The sequence below is a fragment of the Falco naumanni genome, chromosome 4, assembly GCF_017639655.2.
Source record: "Falco naumanni isolate bFalNau1 chromosome 4, bFalNau1.pat, whole genome shotgun sequence".
NCBI classification, from domain to species: domain Eukaryota; kingdom Metazoa; phylum Chordata; class Aves; order Falconiformes; family Falconidae; genus Falco; species Falco naumanni.
In genome coordinates, this window is record NC_054057.1 from 84,368,027 (window position 1) to 84,386,233 (window position 18,207).

Consider the following 18,207-nt stretch of genomic DNA (forward strand, 5'->3'; position numbering starts at 1 on the left):
TAAGGAGAAAAACAAACAAAATGTTAAAGCACTTCTGAAGTTAAGATGAAACCAATTTACATTCAGGGGAGAGGGGGGAATGAATTTGGTGATTCTAGGCTATGAAAGTCTTAGAAAGGACAGAATAGCTATTCTAATGCTGCCTTTTCAGAATCCTCAATGGAAGCAGTGCAGCTCCCCATGTATGTATGGTACACGGATAGCAAGATAAATCAGCAAAACACCCGTCTTTGAAAGGCGGTAACTTTGAAAGGTAAAGTAACAAAGCCATACAGCTTAGAAGTAACTTCAATATGCAGCATCATCATTTAGGTGGTGACAGGGCTTCTCAGGGCTGTAGGAGGAGGAAGAGACTTTTCATACCAAAAATGTCACAGAAAAATTCCCATTAACATTAATGTGATCCACATGCAGAAAACCAAATGATTTACCAAAGGCCTCTGCACAAACCACTGTCTCCAAACACCCAAGTAAATTAAGAGGCTATGCAGCCAAATGTTAAGGTCACAAAAAAAAAAAAAATAAATCACCTCTTTAATTAGACAAGGTTAGAATCCTAACTATTTCACAGATAAATCATTGAGAGTAAGGCTTTACCGATGCATTCATCCCTTTCATCACAGATAAATTTTGGGTATCATTCTAAGTGCTGCTAAAGGAAGTCGCTCACTTCCAGGTAGTGTTTAAATACAATACATAGGATGTATTTACACCTAGAAAAATGAAAACACTCAGGGCCCCCACCACCTAATAAAGGCAAACACCAAGAGTGGCAAGAAAAGGAAGGAGGGAAACCTGAAGATTATTTTTAGACAGAAAAGCTATTGTTAAGTAAAGTATTCTCTAGGCAGCTGGCATGGATTCATCTGTTATCCAGGGTTGAAGACACCGCTCCATGTACTTCCTTACCTAAATCTACCTATGCAACGTCAATATAAATGAGTAAACCGAGAGGTTTTAGAAAAGCAGAAACACTTTGTACACCAAAGGCTTCATTAGTGTCACAGTGAGCGTAAGACAGCAGGGGATACATAGGCAGACAGACAAGCCTTAGTTAGGCTCCTTAAAGATGATTATGGTTGTAACCATTTGTTTCAATCAGCTGGGCATCTGAAAGTACTGTAAAGATCTGATTACATCAAGTTTTAACCTACATCGATGCTAACTGCCAAGGTTAGGTTTTTGCACTGCAATTTGGCAATACAAAAGCCACCTTTAACTGAAGTAAGTGTGACCTGTGACTCACAAGACACTCGTGTCCACTTACATTGCTGGTCCTGAAAACCTGGCTCTAAGATTTGTCAGGAGAAGCGGCAATACCTTTCATTAGGCCAGCCAGCACCACTTGAAGAGCAGACAATGCTTTGGGCACACAAGCCGGACACGAGTGACATGAACAAATGAGCATTGTCATTTCTTCTTCCAGTGATACTAGCTAATCTACCATCAGATATTTTCTCCCTCTCTCCCAACTTTATTTTTCATATCCTTCCATGTACTGTGGTTTTATCAACACTTTTGCCTACGCTATTTATATCATTTTTCTAATATCCTGTACCACGGTCATGTATTATCCAGCCTGCGCAGCAGCTGAAAAGTTACAAACTTTGTGTTTCGCTCTTGAATCTGGTGTGCAGGTGGTCCAGCGAAACACCCCAGATTCAGAACTTCTCAAGGAAGAGCGCCAGACCTTAGTCACAAAGACCTGGATTAAGTGCAGGTTAAGGGTTTAAAGAGGCTTTACTACATTAATCATGTGGATGATTCAAATTTTCTAGCTGCAAATCATTGGTCCAAAGCATAAAAACCCCACCACTTCAAGTTTAAAGATGAGAAGTAATCTCTGCTTCAGTTTTATGTAAGTGAGCTCTATCAGAAACAAAGTTACAGGTGAAATGCTCAATAAACAAGGGCTTTAAGAAAGCAGTCACCGTTTTCTTCAATTTGCAGTCCAAACTGTTTTCACACAAAGTAAAAAAAAATATTAGGTAACATTCAGATATCTGTTGCTTCACCAAAAAACAAAAGTGATGTTGACATTTTAGGAAGAAAATGGGAATTCCTGAAGGGCTACATATTTTTTTCCCCTTTTGTTTTACGTAATTCACAAGATAATGCTTTCCTTCAGAAAGAGCAGTTTAGTGAAAAGGTAACTAGAAACATCCAGAATTACTCCTCTGCTTGTAGCTCTCCCTTTAAGTTTAGCAGGCCATTTCACAGATTTTTGCTCTTAAAGGTTCGGCTTACTGTCATGGACACAAACACCAAACCCCCCTGACTGTAACTGTAATTACATACCTTGGTATCCTAGGGTCGTGCCATGTGCTAACTCCAGTCTGTGTGTGCAAAAAATAAACCTGTCCCTGTACCGTTGTTCTTTGTTCTATGAAAAAGAAAGAAAGAGTATTCTAAATTACAAATCTGAAAAAATCTGAATAAACAGTTTATTTAAAGCCGTTAGACTATTATCTTTCTGTCAGATCGAGGAGAAAGTACTTCAGCCATCCCCCTGAGCTCTTGCAGCATGGACTGTTTTGTCCTTCACAAATTCACTTTGACTACACTTTCCAACGTTCTTTTTGCAACTCGCAAGCCATGCACCAATGTGTTTGAGTTTGTATTTTTATTTTTAGGTTTTTGAGACAACCCAAATCCCCAAACTAGAGTTCTTTACTCCTAGATTTGGCGTGCTCTCTTCCAAGATTTAAATTATGCTTAATCTTATCCTCCCTAATCTTCTGTACTACTGGCTGCTTTGTTGCTTTTCTATTTTCCTGATCTTTTCTCAAATGTGGGCTCAAACCTACACAACATGCCAAGGGGGAAGGAAAAAATAGCATTACTGCTCTACTTTAAAGATCTCTTTACATTTGTTCTCCCTGGATACACAGCCAAGATTAGCAGTGAATTTTCTGTAACAGCATCATACCACAACCTCATGTTTAATTTACCATCAACCCCTCAGTGTATCCTGGCATAGCCAACTGCTAATTACCCAATCTCAAATTCCCATCTGCACTGCTTAGTTCCTTTTCCAAAACGCAGACCATTAGATGCACGTGGATACTGCATGTCCTAACAGGTAAGCTGCATCTATATATCAAAATGGGAGAATTTTTCTCTGAAGTCTTCTGAAAAAAACCTTCTATTTTATAGTTCTGGAAAACTCTTACCGTAGCCTTCTGGTAGGTCAGGCGACTGGTGACCGTGCGGTCTGTTCTGAGGTGTCTGTACATGACCTCTGACTTCAGGAGTCCGAAGTCGCTGTGCCTGAAGCCTCTGATCTTGACTGGGGGACTCTACGAAGCGACAGTTACCTCCGCCAGCAGCCCCCGTAGTGTCTGTATATGGTGCTGGTTCTTCCATAAAACAGCTCAGCGGCCTTCCCGGTCCGGAATCTTCATAAACCGTTCTGAAAATGGGGAAACTTCAAGAGTTTCCATCACAAGAGAAGTGAATGCAGAAATAACTGTTTCTCTCTCTCTCCCCATTACTTCAAGTACTGCAACTTTTAATGCAAGATATGTCACTTTCTTAATGTTTTTATACCCCAAATTTCTCAATTTTCTGGCACCAAAAGCGCCACAAGCACAGGTAACAAAAACTATCAAGTCCTACCCAGTTTAGCTTATTTTCTTTAGGCAAGTATCCAGCTCTAACCTTACTACCCGACACATATTCCCAGAAAATATCTCAGTCACACTGACGTTTAGTTTTCCTAGTGTTAATTACATTCTTTCCACATATAAACCATTTTTCTAATTAAGAGTAAAGAAAACAATCCTTACCCTTCATTCTCCAAAAGCCCTCTACAGTCTACTACAGAACCTCCTGTGCCTATTCTGTCCCGTGTCTGTAAACTGACTGAAATAAGAAACCAAACACAAGTTAATAATAAAAGAACAACTGTTCCCTTTAAAAAAACCCAACAACATAAAGCCAAACAACTCACATTTATACAGGTTAAAATATTAAGGAAAGGTATATCCTACACATGAGAGCACACCACTTACCAAAACTACTTCTACAACCCTAAAGCATCACTGGTTTTCCAAAAAGGGAGACGAGAAACCATAGGTATCACCCCCTCAAAACTTAAGCTGAGTCTCTTTCTGTAAATACCAAACACGTCAAGTTCTACATCTGTGTTCCATGAGGATCCGGAAAAGTAAACTGGGAAAAAATTACTCACCACTAGATGTCATCGTTACGGTGAGAATTTGGCATTTGCCAAATATTTCTGTATCAATGAAAAGCTTGGGCTGGGTGGGGGGCAGCAAAAGGGGGGTGGGGGTGGTAAATTAACCATAAAACTAGCACTGCCTCACTGAAATTTGCACATGAGTTACATGTGAGCCAAAGGTATTAAAACAGCAATTTGCAGAATTTCTTGTAACTCCTCCAGATCCTCTTTTCCACGTGAGATTCCCTTTGCCCCGTCACCTTGGCCCAAATGCAAGGTTTCACAGCAGCATTCACCCTCCCAGAGCTGCATTAGGGACCTCACCAGGTGCATTCCCTCTTTTTGTTTTCCATTATCAACTGATAGAAAACAAACTCCCACATAGCAGTACAACAAATATTTTCAGGTTACGTAATTTAATCCCATTAAAGTCAGAAGAAACAACACAGAAAAGGTACAGAAGCAATAATGACTACACGTTTCTCTTTTAATACAACATTTGTCCATACAGTATATTTACCCAGGAAGGTGAAAGTTTAGCTAAGAGTATTCTTACCCACTATTTGGCCTCGTACAGCATCGGTATCTGTGGGATTTAGTTTGCATAGATCCAAACGCTGGTCTGCAAATGAGAATTGGAAAGATCAACAAAACACTGGGGAGGGGTGAGTGGGACTACTATTCACTACTCAGATACAAAGCATGGAAGGTTCTTGATTGCGCCAGGTCGGAATTGTTCTTACATCCAGTATCTTTTAGCCTGCTGATGGCGTTGGAGAGGAGTCGGACACACCCCAGGAAGCCAGCTCCCTGTTTCTTGTGGATTTTTTTGTGGTTCCATACACTGATGGTTATGGAATCTGTCTTCCCAACATACCTAGAAAAATATGTATTATAAGAGTTACTTTAGAAAAAATAACCTCTCTTCACTCTGCAGAATTTATGCTTTATTTGGTACAAATTTTAATACATTTTAGTACATTGGTCATGCTGCTTTATTATAAATACAGAAGTGCTTAAGTCTGAAATGGTGTTATTAATGAATTACTGCACTATGATTTCACACAGCATGTTAAATTGATATTGCTGCAACATGAATTTAAGTACAGACAGCCTCATTAAAAGCTATGCAACAAGTTGATTAACATACAAAACTTCAAAGTTTATGTTTCTAATAATTTGAAGGAAACAGATCACTACAACAGAACAATGTTCTGTAAAAGCTGGACTGCAGCGCTCAGTAAAGCTTACTCTAAGCAGTTATGCTGTGTACGTGACACACAAATATTTCCAAATTCAAACACCTAAAAGCAAAGTACCACTCTTTTATTAACAGGTAGTTTCTTGTTGCAAAAAAACAGTCCTCCTCAGCAAATGTGACTCTTCATGCTAACACAAAATGAAGTTAGTGTCAACCCTTGCATTCCAATTACTAGGAAATCTCTGGAATATTGTTTACTTATGACCTTACAAACAACTCACAGATCGTAATGCTGGTTCCATTTGGGGTCCAATGTGTTCTTCACAGTGTCAGTTGAATGGCACTGACCTGACCCATCAACAACTATTTTTGCAAATGGGTCAGGAAGTCCTGTGGAAGCAAAAAGATGCTATTAAGCACAGTACTTATTGTTTTGTTTCTTCCAACATAATACTTTTGTGAGCCTCTGCTTCCCCCCGCAAAAAAAGAAAGTTACCATTATCCTAAAACTATTGTAGGAAATCCAGAATAGAGAACTGATTTCATCATTAGATAACTTCTGTCGTACAGATTTATATCTGCCAAAAATTGTGAAAGCTTTTAGAAAACACAAGGTTAAATGTGCTTAATTTAAATGTGCTTAAGTGACTCATGCATACTGATAAGCAGTCATTTTTATTCAGTCCTTAATACAGTATCAAGACTGCAGCACTGGGATATTTCACTCGCATCCTTTACAAATAGAGCCACCCTGAGATGGATGCTCTTGGTACCCCCCCCGACACAGAACTGTGAGACTGCAAGCAGGCTGCAGTCTCATCAGCCAGACTTTCAATTAGAATTTGTGAGTCCTTGGTCTTTACAACCCTACTGGAGTCTACACAATCTATCTAAATACAATTCAGGGTAACGTGTACTCATGTAGCAATGCAATGTTGCTGCACCAATGAAACCACAGAACAAATGACATACATAGATGAGTCACAACAGTAATGCATAATCTACAAATAAATCTGATTAATCAAGAATAGAAAGTTACAGAATTAGGGCATACTTACTGAAGAAATCTTTCTTTGCAAGATTCTTGGCACATAATACTGCAAAACAAAGTATCAGATAAAGAAATCTTAAAACCATAAAAAAATCCTTTTCTAGCAATCATACCATACAATACTACCTGATCATAATTCATAAAAACACACCCAAATGTTAAATGTGAGCATTGTTTTCTTTATCTGTGACTGGAATATGGATTTACATAAAGAGAAAAATTCCTTTGCTGCTTTTGTTCTATTGTTACAATACACAGAAGATTTAAGGAACGTCCCTTTGTATTAAAACCTCCTAATTTTCTATACTGCATGCTTACACAGGTGCTAAGGCAGATTTTTGTTGTTTCAGAACGCACCCATTTTAGAACAAGGACTAAACAGTTACTAAATCAAGAATGGTTCTGGGACTCCTGGAAGAGACCTCTGCGCCTAAGTCCCATCAAATACAGTGCAGCCTCCTGCTTTCTGCACACAAAACTATGTGATACATCGTAAAATAAAACATGGGATGTATGCTATAAAGGCCTAAGCAGTCTGCAAATACAGAAAGGGTTTGTGGTAAGTATGGCAGAACCTCGCTCGAGAGAAAAAATAAATACTAAAAAAAATATTGCATCAGTACGTTTCCCTTTGAAAGGGCCAAAAAAAGAGACATAATTTCCCTCTCTCCAACTGTACTAAATAGCACAGTAGTTTAAGCAAAAATCAGATCAGGAAACTCACATCAATCTCCATGTCTACCAGGTCTATTACCAGCTACAAGTCTAATTTTGCTTTTCAATAAGGACTGCTCAGTACAATCTCAGCAATACAAGTTATTCAGTATCCATTAAACTCTTACAACAGGCGAGGCAAAATAACTACAGAGCCAAAGATGAAAATATTAAGACCTCTAACTTACTTAAAACTAGCACCTAAGAGGGGAAGATAACAATAAAAGACAGAGCTATTTTTGAGGTGGTCTCTTTCTCACCCAGTTCTGATCTTTCAGCATGAGGATGAATGCTCAGAAGACACTCAAATGGCCATTTCCCCTGGTACGGACCATTGCTCCTCATTTCTATCTCACCTTGCTCCTGACTTACACTCATTCTTACATGAACTCTATATTGGGTAAAATGAAGATGTAGTAGCAAAAATAAGGGAACAATTTTATTCATTTTTTTTGTTGTTTCGTTTGGTTTTTTACCCTTCTGCTAGAAGCTCACCTCTCAGCTGCAGAGCAACATTCCCCATCTAACACAGCTAATGGAATAAAAACTGCCTCAATTCAGATGTCAGACAGACAGAGCCAAAAGGTGCACTGTTTAACCCAGATGTTCATGGCAAAAAATACACAAATCCTCCGTCTTAGTAATAATTAAAGCAGCTGCACTACAAAACTATTTTTAGATTGGATTAAGAACTATTTATTCCTGACATCGGCAAAATGCATAATCAGAGAAAGCTTCTCTTGTTTTTTTTTTAAACAACTGACCAAAAAGAGAAGTCTGCAGGACTACAGCAATTCAATTTGAAACAAAACAGGATTACAGAATCACCATCCGCTGTTCTATGGAAGGACAACAGAGCAACCTTTAATTTCCTCTTCCTTTTGTGAGTGCTTCAGAGGAAAAAATACCAGAAAAAACAGGGAATAAGTACAGGTAAAATCAGAATTTGAATGTTCTAGTACCTGCCAAAAGGAATTTTAACGTTCTTGTGAGAGGTGGAGCTTTTTTTTTTTTTAACTCAATAACTCATTTTACTTCCCCATCCTCAATTTTAAGAATATGTTATTGAGCTGGAAAAGTATGCCATATGTAACTATCTGCATATAGTCTGACTATATAATTATTACCTTTATTCTATATTTCAGGTGTGCTTTCTAGAGCTAACTAGCAGCCTAAGTTTCTAAAGCCATTATTGAAGAATTTTATTTTTTCATTTAACTCTTTTACCTCTGCCACACGCTTTCAGTCTACAGCAGATGAGCACGGCTGCCAATTTTCCAGTTGCAGCCTGTGAAACCCTCAATTTTAGGTTGCAAAAACCATTACTCTTTCTTGTAAGAAAAATATTGGCACAGCAGCTAATAGCCAAAATAAACCTTTATGGAGCAATCTCCAGAATCATGCTGCCCGAGATGGACCATTGGCTCTGTTCCACTATTTGCATATTAAACCCACTAGAGTAAAAAATATTTTCAAGTGCTCTATTACTGAAAAGCCATAGATTTCTAAATTCCAGTAAAGAAACAGGTGACAAAGGTCAGCAACGGGAGACTTGGACATGAAACCATGCCAGCAGCAGAGCAGACAGCCCCTCCCTGCTCTGTAAAGCTGGGTATATGCCAGATTTGCTCCTTAAATGCATCATCTCCAATAAGACTTCAGCAAGACTGCTAGCAGGACCTGACTGCTGCTACGTCAAGCCTGAAACCCCTGAACTCGGGTAGATTCAGCTACAAAGGCTTAAAAAGTTATTAATTTTATCCCTGCATCACAGGCGGTGTAGGAGAATGGGATGGATACTTAATTGTGAACCAGGCAACTGAGAGGCGCCTTACACAGGCTTCACACCAACACCATCTCTCCCTACTTTCCGTCTTTCCAAAGTGCTTTTTCTTTTTGTTTTTCTTTCTTTTAAACAAGAAAGGTTTAGGGCTTGTCAGCAAGAGCAATCTCCCCGCGTTTGTTGCAATGTTACAAAAGGTACTAATTCTCCTGACTTGAGCATTTACATTCTGCCTTCTCAAAGTCAACCGACTTGTTTCAGCTTGACATAGTTTTTGTTTATACTCCGCTCTGGATTGCTGCACAGCACCAAAGAACTTTTTTTAATACAACAGATCCCAAACAACACTGAAACAATGTCTTTACATCTAGATTATAATATTTATAAAGGGATGGGAATGTTTTTTTAAGTACCTGACATTATTGAGATAATTTCAAAGGCCAAATTAGCCAGCTGGGCAAAGTACTACTGTGAAAGCATATTTGGCAGGAGGTGAAGGACGAGCCTTATACAAAGTCAGTATTCACCCTGGGGATGTCTTCAATGCAGATGTAACTTGAGAGAGTTGAGTGGTTCCTCTGCCAGCCCCCAGTTGTCCACCCTCCTTCCAAAGCAGAAATGAATCATCTGCTGTGGTTCAGGAGGTGCCGCAGGAGCAAGCTACAGATGGGTGTAGTAAGAAAAGTACGGAGTGGCACCGATGTCTGAACAACCCAGCCGAGAATTGCATCAGAAAGTTGCTGCTTCAACACCGAGACACCTATCTCCGCAGCGAGACCAGCGTTTTTGGAAAGGAGGCAGAGAAAGACAGCCTGGGTGAGGAACCATTTCAACCATCCCCAAACAGACCCAGCCCACAAAATCAAAGCCTTCATGTGCAAGTTCCTCCTCTTGAACAGGCAGCGTCCAAAGGATGGCTGCTGGTCTGCAAGAGAGTCCTCACATCGCTGTCTCTGCATCAACACGGGATTTATTCACAGGCAACATACCCCATCCCACAGCACAGTGCTAAGCTGCTACAACTGTGTTCAGCTGCACAGTGTAAAAACTAGGTAATCGTGGTTTAAGACCAGGAGGGAGCAGGGGGGGAAGTAAGCGATGAAAATGTTCTGTAGGTTCCAGCCTGTGCCAATGCAAATCAGCAGGCAAATTTGCAGCGGGGACTGCATTCATTCACACTTTGCGAGTTAAAGGCAAGAGCCTCCTTGCTCAAACTAAGGACTTTTACACATGGACAGGACCTGAGCTAAAGATGGCCTTCAATTTAGCATTCAAGTTAATTCTGAAGACAAGACAGAGCAGCAGTATGCTCACATCTTCCTTAGAAAAGCCAGGGGGAAGGTCATACTGAACGATGCTAGCAAATACACCTTTCCACCATCTTTGGCCTTCCCTTTGATATTCCAGGTTAATCATTTGTGCTTGTACAAACAGGCAGCTAGATTCCAGGATACATTCGTTTTACTTTCTGACAGAAGATAAACACAGGCCAGCAGGCTGATGACGTAGAAAGGACTTTACTTAATATTTACTTCTGTGTAGACCATCTTTAATCAGAGATATGCAGCATAATCATTAAAAGCATTGCAGGTTGGTTGGTTTGTTTTACCATATAAGAAATAAAGAAGAACAATGAGGCTTTGGAAGAGAGCAGAATAAAGATCTTGACATAAAATGAAACTAAAATTACTGGTTACCACTGAAAAACAAAAGAGGCTGCAAAGCCGGTCAAATTTGATGCATCCAAGTAATGGAAACTTCGCTGTTAATCTTCAAAGTTTGCCTAGCTTCTGACTTGTGAAGCTGGTACCCTGTGTTGGAGGTAAGGTTGCTCCAGCTCTGCTTTTGAAAGCAGGACAGCCCCCCATGCACGCGAGCTTATAGGCTGGTTTCCACAGCAAAAATTCTGCCATTCTGAAAAACAGTTTTCAGAAGGCTACACAGCAAAAATAATGTGCTTGAAGTGTAAAAAAGCCTCAAAAAATAAAAAAAAAAAAGAAAAAGCAAACATCAGCTATTTACCACATGCTGCTCTAACGCCCCAAAGCGCTGTGGCCCACAATTAAAATCTTTGCTGAATCTGTTATGTGAAATCATTTCTTGTCCAAATGGTTCGGAGTGTTTTGTGGAAAATACTCTGAATACCACAAGCCACCCCTTCTGAACTGCCTTTACGAATAACCCTGCTTACTGTTCCTATTCTCTGCACATTACTTTAAATGAGACTTCACTGCAGATGAAAGTCTGTTTTTATTTCTACTACTAGGCAACCCATGAAGTTAAGTGTTCTGGCTTTTTTTAAGGGTAACAATTTCTGTTTGGTAGGGTACAAGAGAAAGGGTTTAATGGGAAAGGAAAGATGGCTGAAGACACTAAGAGTGTAAAAATGCTGTTTCTTTACAGCTAGCCACATCACTGAACTGAAATACACCACTTTATTCACAAATTAGAGTTTACATCGTCACCACAAAGGCCAAGGTTTCTATTCTAGTCCTCTTTTTGTTTGCTTTAAGAATACTTTTGGTCTTTCTCTTTGTCTGCTTGAGACTGAAATGCATCAACCCAGGGACTGCTTTAACTTCTCAGTAACCGAACCTGAATCACTGCAGCACCTAGCATGCCGAAAAAGATAAACAAAACTGAAGTCTTCCATTACCTTTGCCAAATAAACCAATTAGCTGTACAGAACTAATTTTATACAGGCGTGTACATGGAGTGGCCTTCACTAACGATCTTAGCATCGTGATGCCAACAAGATTTGCAATCTGACACATAAACCAACCAAAAAACTCCAGAGACCCCTCAGACTTCAGGACCAGCATACATCATGCCCTGACATTGAAAGACTGCCTGAACTCATGCTAAAGCAGACCTTGACTACCAGATTAAAGTAATGCTTCATTAAAAAACCCTTAATTCTCAAACAGTTGCTAGATTTGATACACGAAGCCTTTTTGTGGCCCTTTTGTGTAGGCTGCAGTAAAAATCAAAGCCTCTTTTCAAGGCATGCTTTCCTCGTGGGTTGGAACTTGGCTTCGTGCAGCCAGTTGCAAACACTAGACAACTTTGAAGAGATCTTCAAAAAACCACACACCCAGAAAAAGCCATTTTTATTAGCCCATTAACATGTCATTAAAGTATCTACTTAGCCAGGAATCAAAATACCATCCTACCTAAGCAGAAACCAGTCATGAACAAGAGTCAGTCCTCGTAGTGCAAACAATACCAAGTTGACAAAACAGAAGAGTTTCATCCCCAGGATTCCTAAGAATTACTCAAACTGAAAAATCCTCCTGGGCACTGACCGACAATAAGTCTTTGTATACACACCAGCAAGGGCTGATTTAGCCCTCAATAACATAAATCATTAAAAAGACAGCATAGGACTATTGGAAGAACAAGACTCATTAAATTCCCAGTTAACTGAGATTGCGTGCAACGCAAGACCAGTAAAGCAAGTTTAAGAACGAACCGACTTAGTGTAAAACCTGGAGAAACACTAAGAGTTATGGAACTAGCTGAAGATCTTTGCAGGGATAAAAAAGGGAGATCAATAGGAAGCTGAATTAATTCTGATGTACAGAATCAGAGAAAGGCACAAATCAGAGGTGGAAATAAGCATATCCAATTATCCTGCATACTAACTTTTCTTTCTCTTCTTCCCCTCCCCCTCAGCTCACCCCTAACAAATGCCTGAGATAAAGGTTACCTCCCAGATTAAATCTTTCATTAAATCCTAGCTATTACATCAGTTTTCTTACAACTTTGCTATGCCTTCCTCTACTCCGGGCCAAGAACCTTCTCATACTCTCTACACAGTCTCCTATTTCCTAGACAGACACAAACCCCCGACCGTTGGGGTTCTGCAGATCACCCTCAGCCCAGCCTCAGCTCCAAAAGCAGAAGCTTCCCGTGGAATGTATTTGCCCCATGTACTGCAAGGCAAATTCCAGCTACATTAAGCTCCTATTTCTCACTCAAATTGTACTTCCAGGGAATTTATTTTTTTTAAAAAAAAGGTTTATTTTTAAAGGCAAACTTTTCACAAACTGCTGCTTCACTACCTTCAGCTAATTATTCTTCTTGGCCCTACAGTGACTACTCAGCTATAAGAAATATAGCCAGAGGTGCTGCGGCAAGAGTGAGACCCTAACTGGTGAAGCCGCCTCTGTCATCAAGAAGATGCCCTTGAAGCACCATCCTCCCTCACACATCCTTGCAGCTTTTCTTTGCAACTATCTTCCGACACATTCAAAGCACAACCGCTTACTTTGAGAACTGAAATTCAAGAGGTAAGTCAGTTATTACTATCGCCATTTTACAGCCCTTCTCAAAAAACACCCTATCAATTACACAGTTTTACCAGAGAAAAACTGAACATAGAATCATTTCTATCCACGGCACGGTTTGCAAAACTCAGTCCCTCCACTCCCACCAACACATCTGCCAGAATCACAACCAAGTGCAGTAATAATTTTGTAGAGAGAGATTTCCCAAATTCAGTCAAGCTTTTCCTTTGTTAAAGTGTCCGCAAATGGTCTCCCAACTCTCTGAAAACAAAGGATATGCTCAGGCTTCAGCTATAGTGTTTGCCTCTGCACACATTAGCAAGAAACAGAAATATCTGGAAAGAACTCCAAATTTCTGTTAAAACCACACAGAACAATATCCCATTCTCAAGGCAAACACAATCTCTTAGCTGACAGCTAAACAAAACCAATCCAATGACATAATTCCTACTGGAAATACAAAATCACATTTTACATTTACTCCCCACTTCATTGTGCAAGTTGTAGTCACTGTGATTCACACACACACGATTCTGGATTTCTTCCCTTACATCTCTTATATCTCCAACCACGTGCACTTACATTGAATAATTAATATTTTCAAGCAAGTGGTGTCTATCAAGACAGGCTTAACTGCACAGCTTGCACATACTTGTGCTCACATTTTGGAACAGAAACCAATGTGCGCTGTGCAACATTATTGCCATAATAAAGTTAAAAACACACCAGGAAACTATGTAGCTCAACTTTCTTAAATTACATTAAAATTAAGGAATAAATCCATGATGAAGTCTTAATACTTCACTTTTATAGTTACCCAAGCACTGAGAAAGCATCTGGAAAAAAATTCCTAAAGCATGAAAAACATGTTCCTCCACCCACATGCACTCATAACTCAGATTCCAAACTGAGTTTTACTAAGATTGCCAAAAATATTTTGTACTTTTAACACTTGGGAGTTTTCAAAGCACCTTTTTCAAATCTCTACAAATGTCAATACCTAACAGGATCATATACTCAACCCAACATTGCTCACAGCAGGTCCCAGGCTGCCCCACTCCCATACTCCCAGCAAACAAAAGGTCCTTTCTAGAAATACTGTCCAAATCCTCAGGCATATAGATTTGTTTCTCTGGAAAATGCTAGATGAACAGCAGTGAATTACTAATCAAATATAGAACCTCCCCTCCTGAATACTCTAGATATTACTTAGGCAGAAATTACTTATTAAATAGTTGACACTCCTGTAACGGAGAAGGAGAGCTCCGGTGTAGCACAGTCTACTGCTCAGTCAGCATTTAATTTAGGTGTATTTAATTTAATATGCCTCTGATCTCTACTTTCATAAGTTAAATGTATAAAGTGTTAAACACCTTATTTTCATTACCAAAAAGAAGCTTATAAGGAGTCTCCTGTGCAGCTGATCATTTGCTTACTAATTCAGTACATAAAAAGCTTTTCCAGTAAGTATTATGTTTACTACAAAACACAGAAATTTAGATTCCCCTTCTTCCCAGATACTCTCTGTGGGGCTACTCATACCACTACTACAACTATATGTTTTATAACCAGTTTGTGAAACTCAAGTTAGAAGTACATTTCTGTATTAACAGCAGCTTTTTTTTTTTTCCCCCACCCACAAAACACCATCCAATTTACAGACTTAAGGGATTTTACAAGACGTTCATTTCCTAAGTCCAGGAGAAAAGCCTGCACAACTGCTCTCTGCTGCTTTATAAAGGAGAAAAAAAGTACAGGACAGGAGACCAAAACCAGAAGCAATACATTTGCGGGTGCTAACCATAGACCCAGTGTTAGTTGAAAGCCCAAGCAATCGTAAGCCTTGGGGTTCTGTCCATGGAGCAAAACATTTTTGAAATGATAGGAACAGAACACACAACTGTTGTACTTTCTAACCCAATATTATCTCTGGCTTTCTTCATATACATATTGTCTTGCCTCAAAACATCTGCCTGTTTTGCAGAAAGCAGAAAAAAAGTCTGACCTTCCACTGCAAAACACGTAAAACCTGTGAAAGCAGAAACCTTGGTATTGAAAATCTTGGCAAAGTTTGACTAAATACAGCCAAGCAACGTTTCAATACAAACACTGAATTTCTATCGAACAGTAAAGGTCTAAAACTTCCAAGCTAAAATGAAGCAGATTTTTCAGTTTTAAACCTAAAACATATGTTTTTTATCTCCAAAGAGTGGCTGGTATTTACATCCCTTCATGTACAGGTAGTCTCAATATTTCAAAGCAATCTGAATGATAAACTATTGTAAAGGATTAAAAACAAACGCAAATGAACATGTTCTCAATCTCAATTTAAGAACTGAGATTTGTTTTTCCAGACAGAACCAGTATTTGGCTTCTTTGATATCTTACTGCAATTAAATAAGGTACAAAATCAACTTCATAGGAACAAAAGTTTCCAATGGAGGTATTTTAATAAATGCTACAAAATTAATGTCTGGTTTTCATCAAGAGCCAAGTAGATTGCTCAAAAGCAAGAACATTGTTATTTAAAAAATGAATGGCATTAAGTTATGTGTAAGTTGTAAACTATGTAAACTATTAGTTCATCCCATGAAGGCTTAAATGTATCAGTAGAGGAGTTTTAGTTAAACAATTCACACGGAACACTGCTTTAAAGCTAAATATACAGGTTTGGTTCTGGTCAAAGTAGGACTGTTCAACTCTGTTAAACTAATGCTGCACTGTGAACCAAGAATGGGAAGCTGGCAAGACAATTGCTTAGGTGACCTAGGACGCTGCTGGTGTTGAAATTAACTGCCAGGAAAAAGAAAAATAAAAATTAAAATAAAAAAAAATATCTTTAAAAACCTTGAAAATATGAAAAAACAGATTTTGCCAGAGTAATTTTTAGAAGTCACAAATAAAAGTATAATACACTTATGACCGCTGTGGTCACAATATTCAAGAATTCATGCTTCTTTGTTCATTCTGAAACATTTGAGTGAAAACTCTCCAATACAGAAATTGTACAGAAAAAAAATTAGCCTACAGAATATTAGGTATAAAAAGAACAAACCTCAGGAAGAACAGTGCACTGGGCTTAAGCTGGTTTAGTAATACTCAGACTCATTTTGCATTTCTTAAATAACTGAACAAGCAGTTGCTAGACATCTACTGCAAAGAATAACACTTACCAAGCACCTCTTCTAGCACTAACAACTTCAGTAACTGCTACCAGAACAAATTCCAACAGGCACTGGATGACTTTTCAAGAGACACGGTCAACACCCCAAATTTTTTTGCAAGTAAATGAAAAGCATTCTTTCTTTCAAGCAAGGCATCAGCACAGTATCACTGCTTTAAAACCACATACCTCAGGTTAACAAATGACTTACAAACTTGCCCTAATTTCTAGCGCATCTAGTTGCTTCCCATGCTTGTATTTTAACTGAGGTATGCTGAGTGCTTTTTGGCATGTTTGGATAGAAACATGAAAAGCCTCAAGTCTTGTCATAGAAAGCTTTTCAAAGCCACAGGTCTCACTGCCAAAGAAACTTTTTCATGCTCTTACAGCTTTTGCCTTCCTTATTCGCAAATCTGTTGTTCGTTTTGCAGTAAGCATGATAGCAAACAGATGAGATGGAGCAGTACCTTCTGAACAGACTGAGAGCGAGCTCAGACTTAAAAATCAGGGCGGTGAAAGTCAATATTCAGTGAAGTTAAGAGTGTACAAAAGCCTAGAGCAATGAGTTCATTTTGTTCTAGGCTACTTAGTGAATGGACAGCTGGAATTCATTCAGAAGTACTTCTTTCTTCCTGTAGCTCCCTGGGCTGTCGTTATCAACCTGAGGATAACAAACATATGGATCATCAAGACTGAGCTGGTGCTGGAGAGAAGTGGCATAGTCTAATAGCCCATAATAAATGAAGTTTTGATCCTAACTTGGATCTTAGTACTGAGGTATAAATGCTTTTAGTGTCTTGTGGGGAAAACTGCCCATGCTAGATGGAATTAAAACATTGTACTGACTTCTTGTCTTGATGATGGTAACCTTATTACCAGCTCTTGTACAGGTAATGTTTAGTGAACAGTTTTAACCGCCACTCTTTTGCTGGGTTTCAGCTAGTGCCAATACAAGACAGTAGAGATTACTGAAATGGGAGGACTGCATTTGTTTTAAAATACACAGTCAAGAGTAAAGGTATTACTGGGGTTAAAAAAAAAAAAAAAAAAGCTACCTGGATACCTTGCTGTAGCAAATCTGTACTAAAAGGGAGGTGAGCAGTTTCATTTGTCACAAACGACTGACACCTTACGTCAAGAATGGAGCAGGGTTTCACGTAAAGCACCACCTAGTATTCCTCCAAGCCCATCCAGCCAGGCTGAGCAGGACCTGGTCGCTGGTAGGGGCACAGCCCCCCCACCATCTGCACAGATGGGGATCACCCTTGCAGCAGCCATTGTCAGACCGGGGTTCTGTAGGTACACCAACCATGAGCCTGTTACAGCAACTCTGTGTACTGACACTGGGCAAAATGCAGCCAGACATCTATTTTTGTCTTCTTTACCAGTTCATATTCAAATTACATCCATCCAGTTCCAGACAATTCAATAGGCACATGCTAAAAACTGGAAAAATGACACCTTGACTGTCCAGGTAAAATTTTAAAAAATTAATTCAGACTGATTAAGTGCTTAGCTACATAAAGGGAAAAAATACTTTAGTAATTTGCAATACAAAATCTAAAATAAAGGTGCAAAGTTTAAATTCAGGAAGAGGAAAGAAAAATTGTGTCCACCCAAATTAAATTATTGGCATCACTTCTGATTTTGAATAAAGTACATCAGCTGTTTTAGAATATTGCTTTTAATTCCCAGAAATTTTCAACTCCGAATTCTTCACTAGTTTGTTTTGTGATTATTCAGCCTGTTGTAATCCCTTTCAACATCCACCCAAGATGTTACAAATCGCTCTCCACTTTCTTTATGCAGGTTTGTTGGTGGTT

The 18,207-nt window shown here is 39.1% G+C and overlaps 1 protein-coding gene across 4 annotated transcripts in view; it reads right to left on the reverse strand.

The window, feature by feature from the left end:
- Positions 1 to 18,207, reverse strand: part of SMURF1 (SMAD specific E3 ubiquitin protein ligase 1) — a 47,490-nt gene that overhangs the window by 13,386 nt on the left and 15,897 nt on the right. For 2 of the 4 annotated variants that reach the window (XM_040590856.1, XM_040590855.1), the window contains exons 2-8: positions 6,443 to 6,481; positions 5,666 to 5,774; positions 4,927 to 5,060; positions 4,740 to 4,805; positions 3,789 to 3,864; positions 3,174 to 3,412; positions 2,299 to 2,383 (exon numbers count right to left, since the gene is read on the reverse strand). In XM_040590856.1, coding sequence (XP_040446790.1) covers positions 2,299 to 2,383; positions 3,174 to 3,412; positions 3,789 to 3,864; positions 4,740 to 4,805; positions 4,927 to 5,060; positions 5,666 to 5,774; positions 6,443 to 6,481 — 748 coding nt within the window. Of the gene's footprint in view, positions 1 to 2,298; positions 2,384 to 3,173; positions 3,428 to 3,788; positions 3,865 to 4,739; positions 4,806 to 4,926; positions 5,061 to 5,665; positions 5,775 to 6,442; positions 6,482 to 18,207 lie in introns of all 4 variants that reach the window. The other 2 variants (XM_040590854.1, XM_040590853.1) reach the window with 1 other exon arrangement.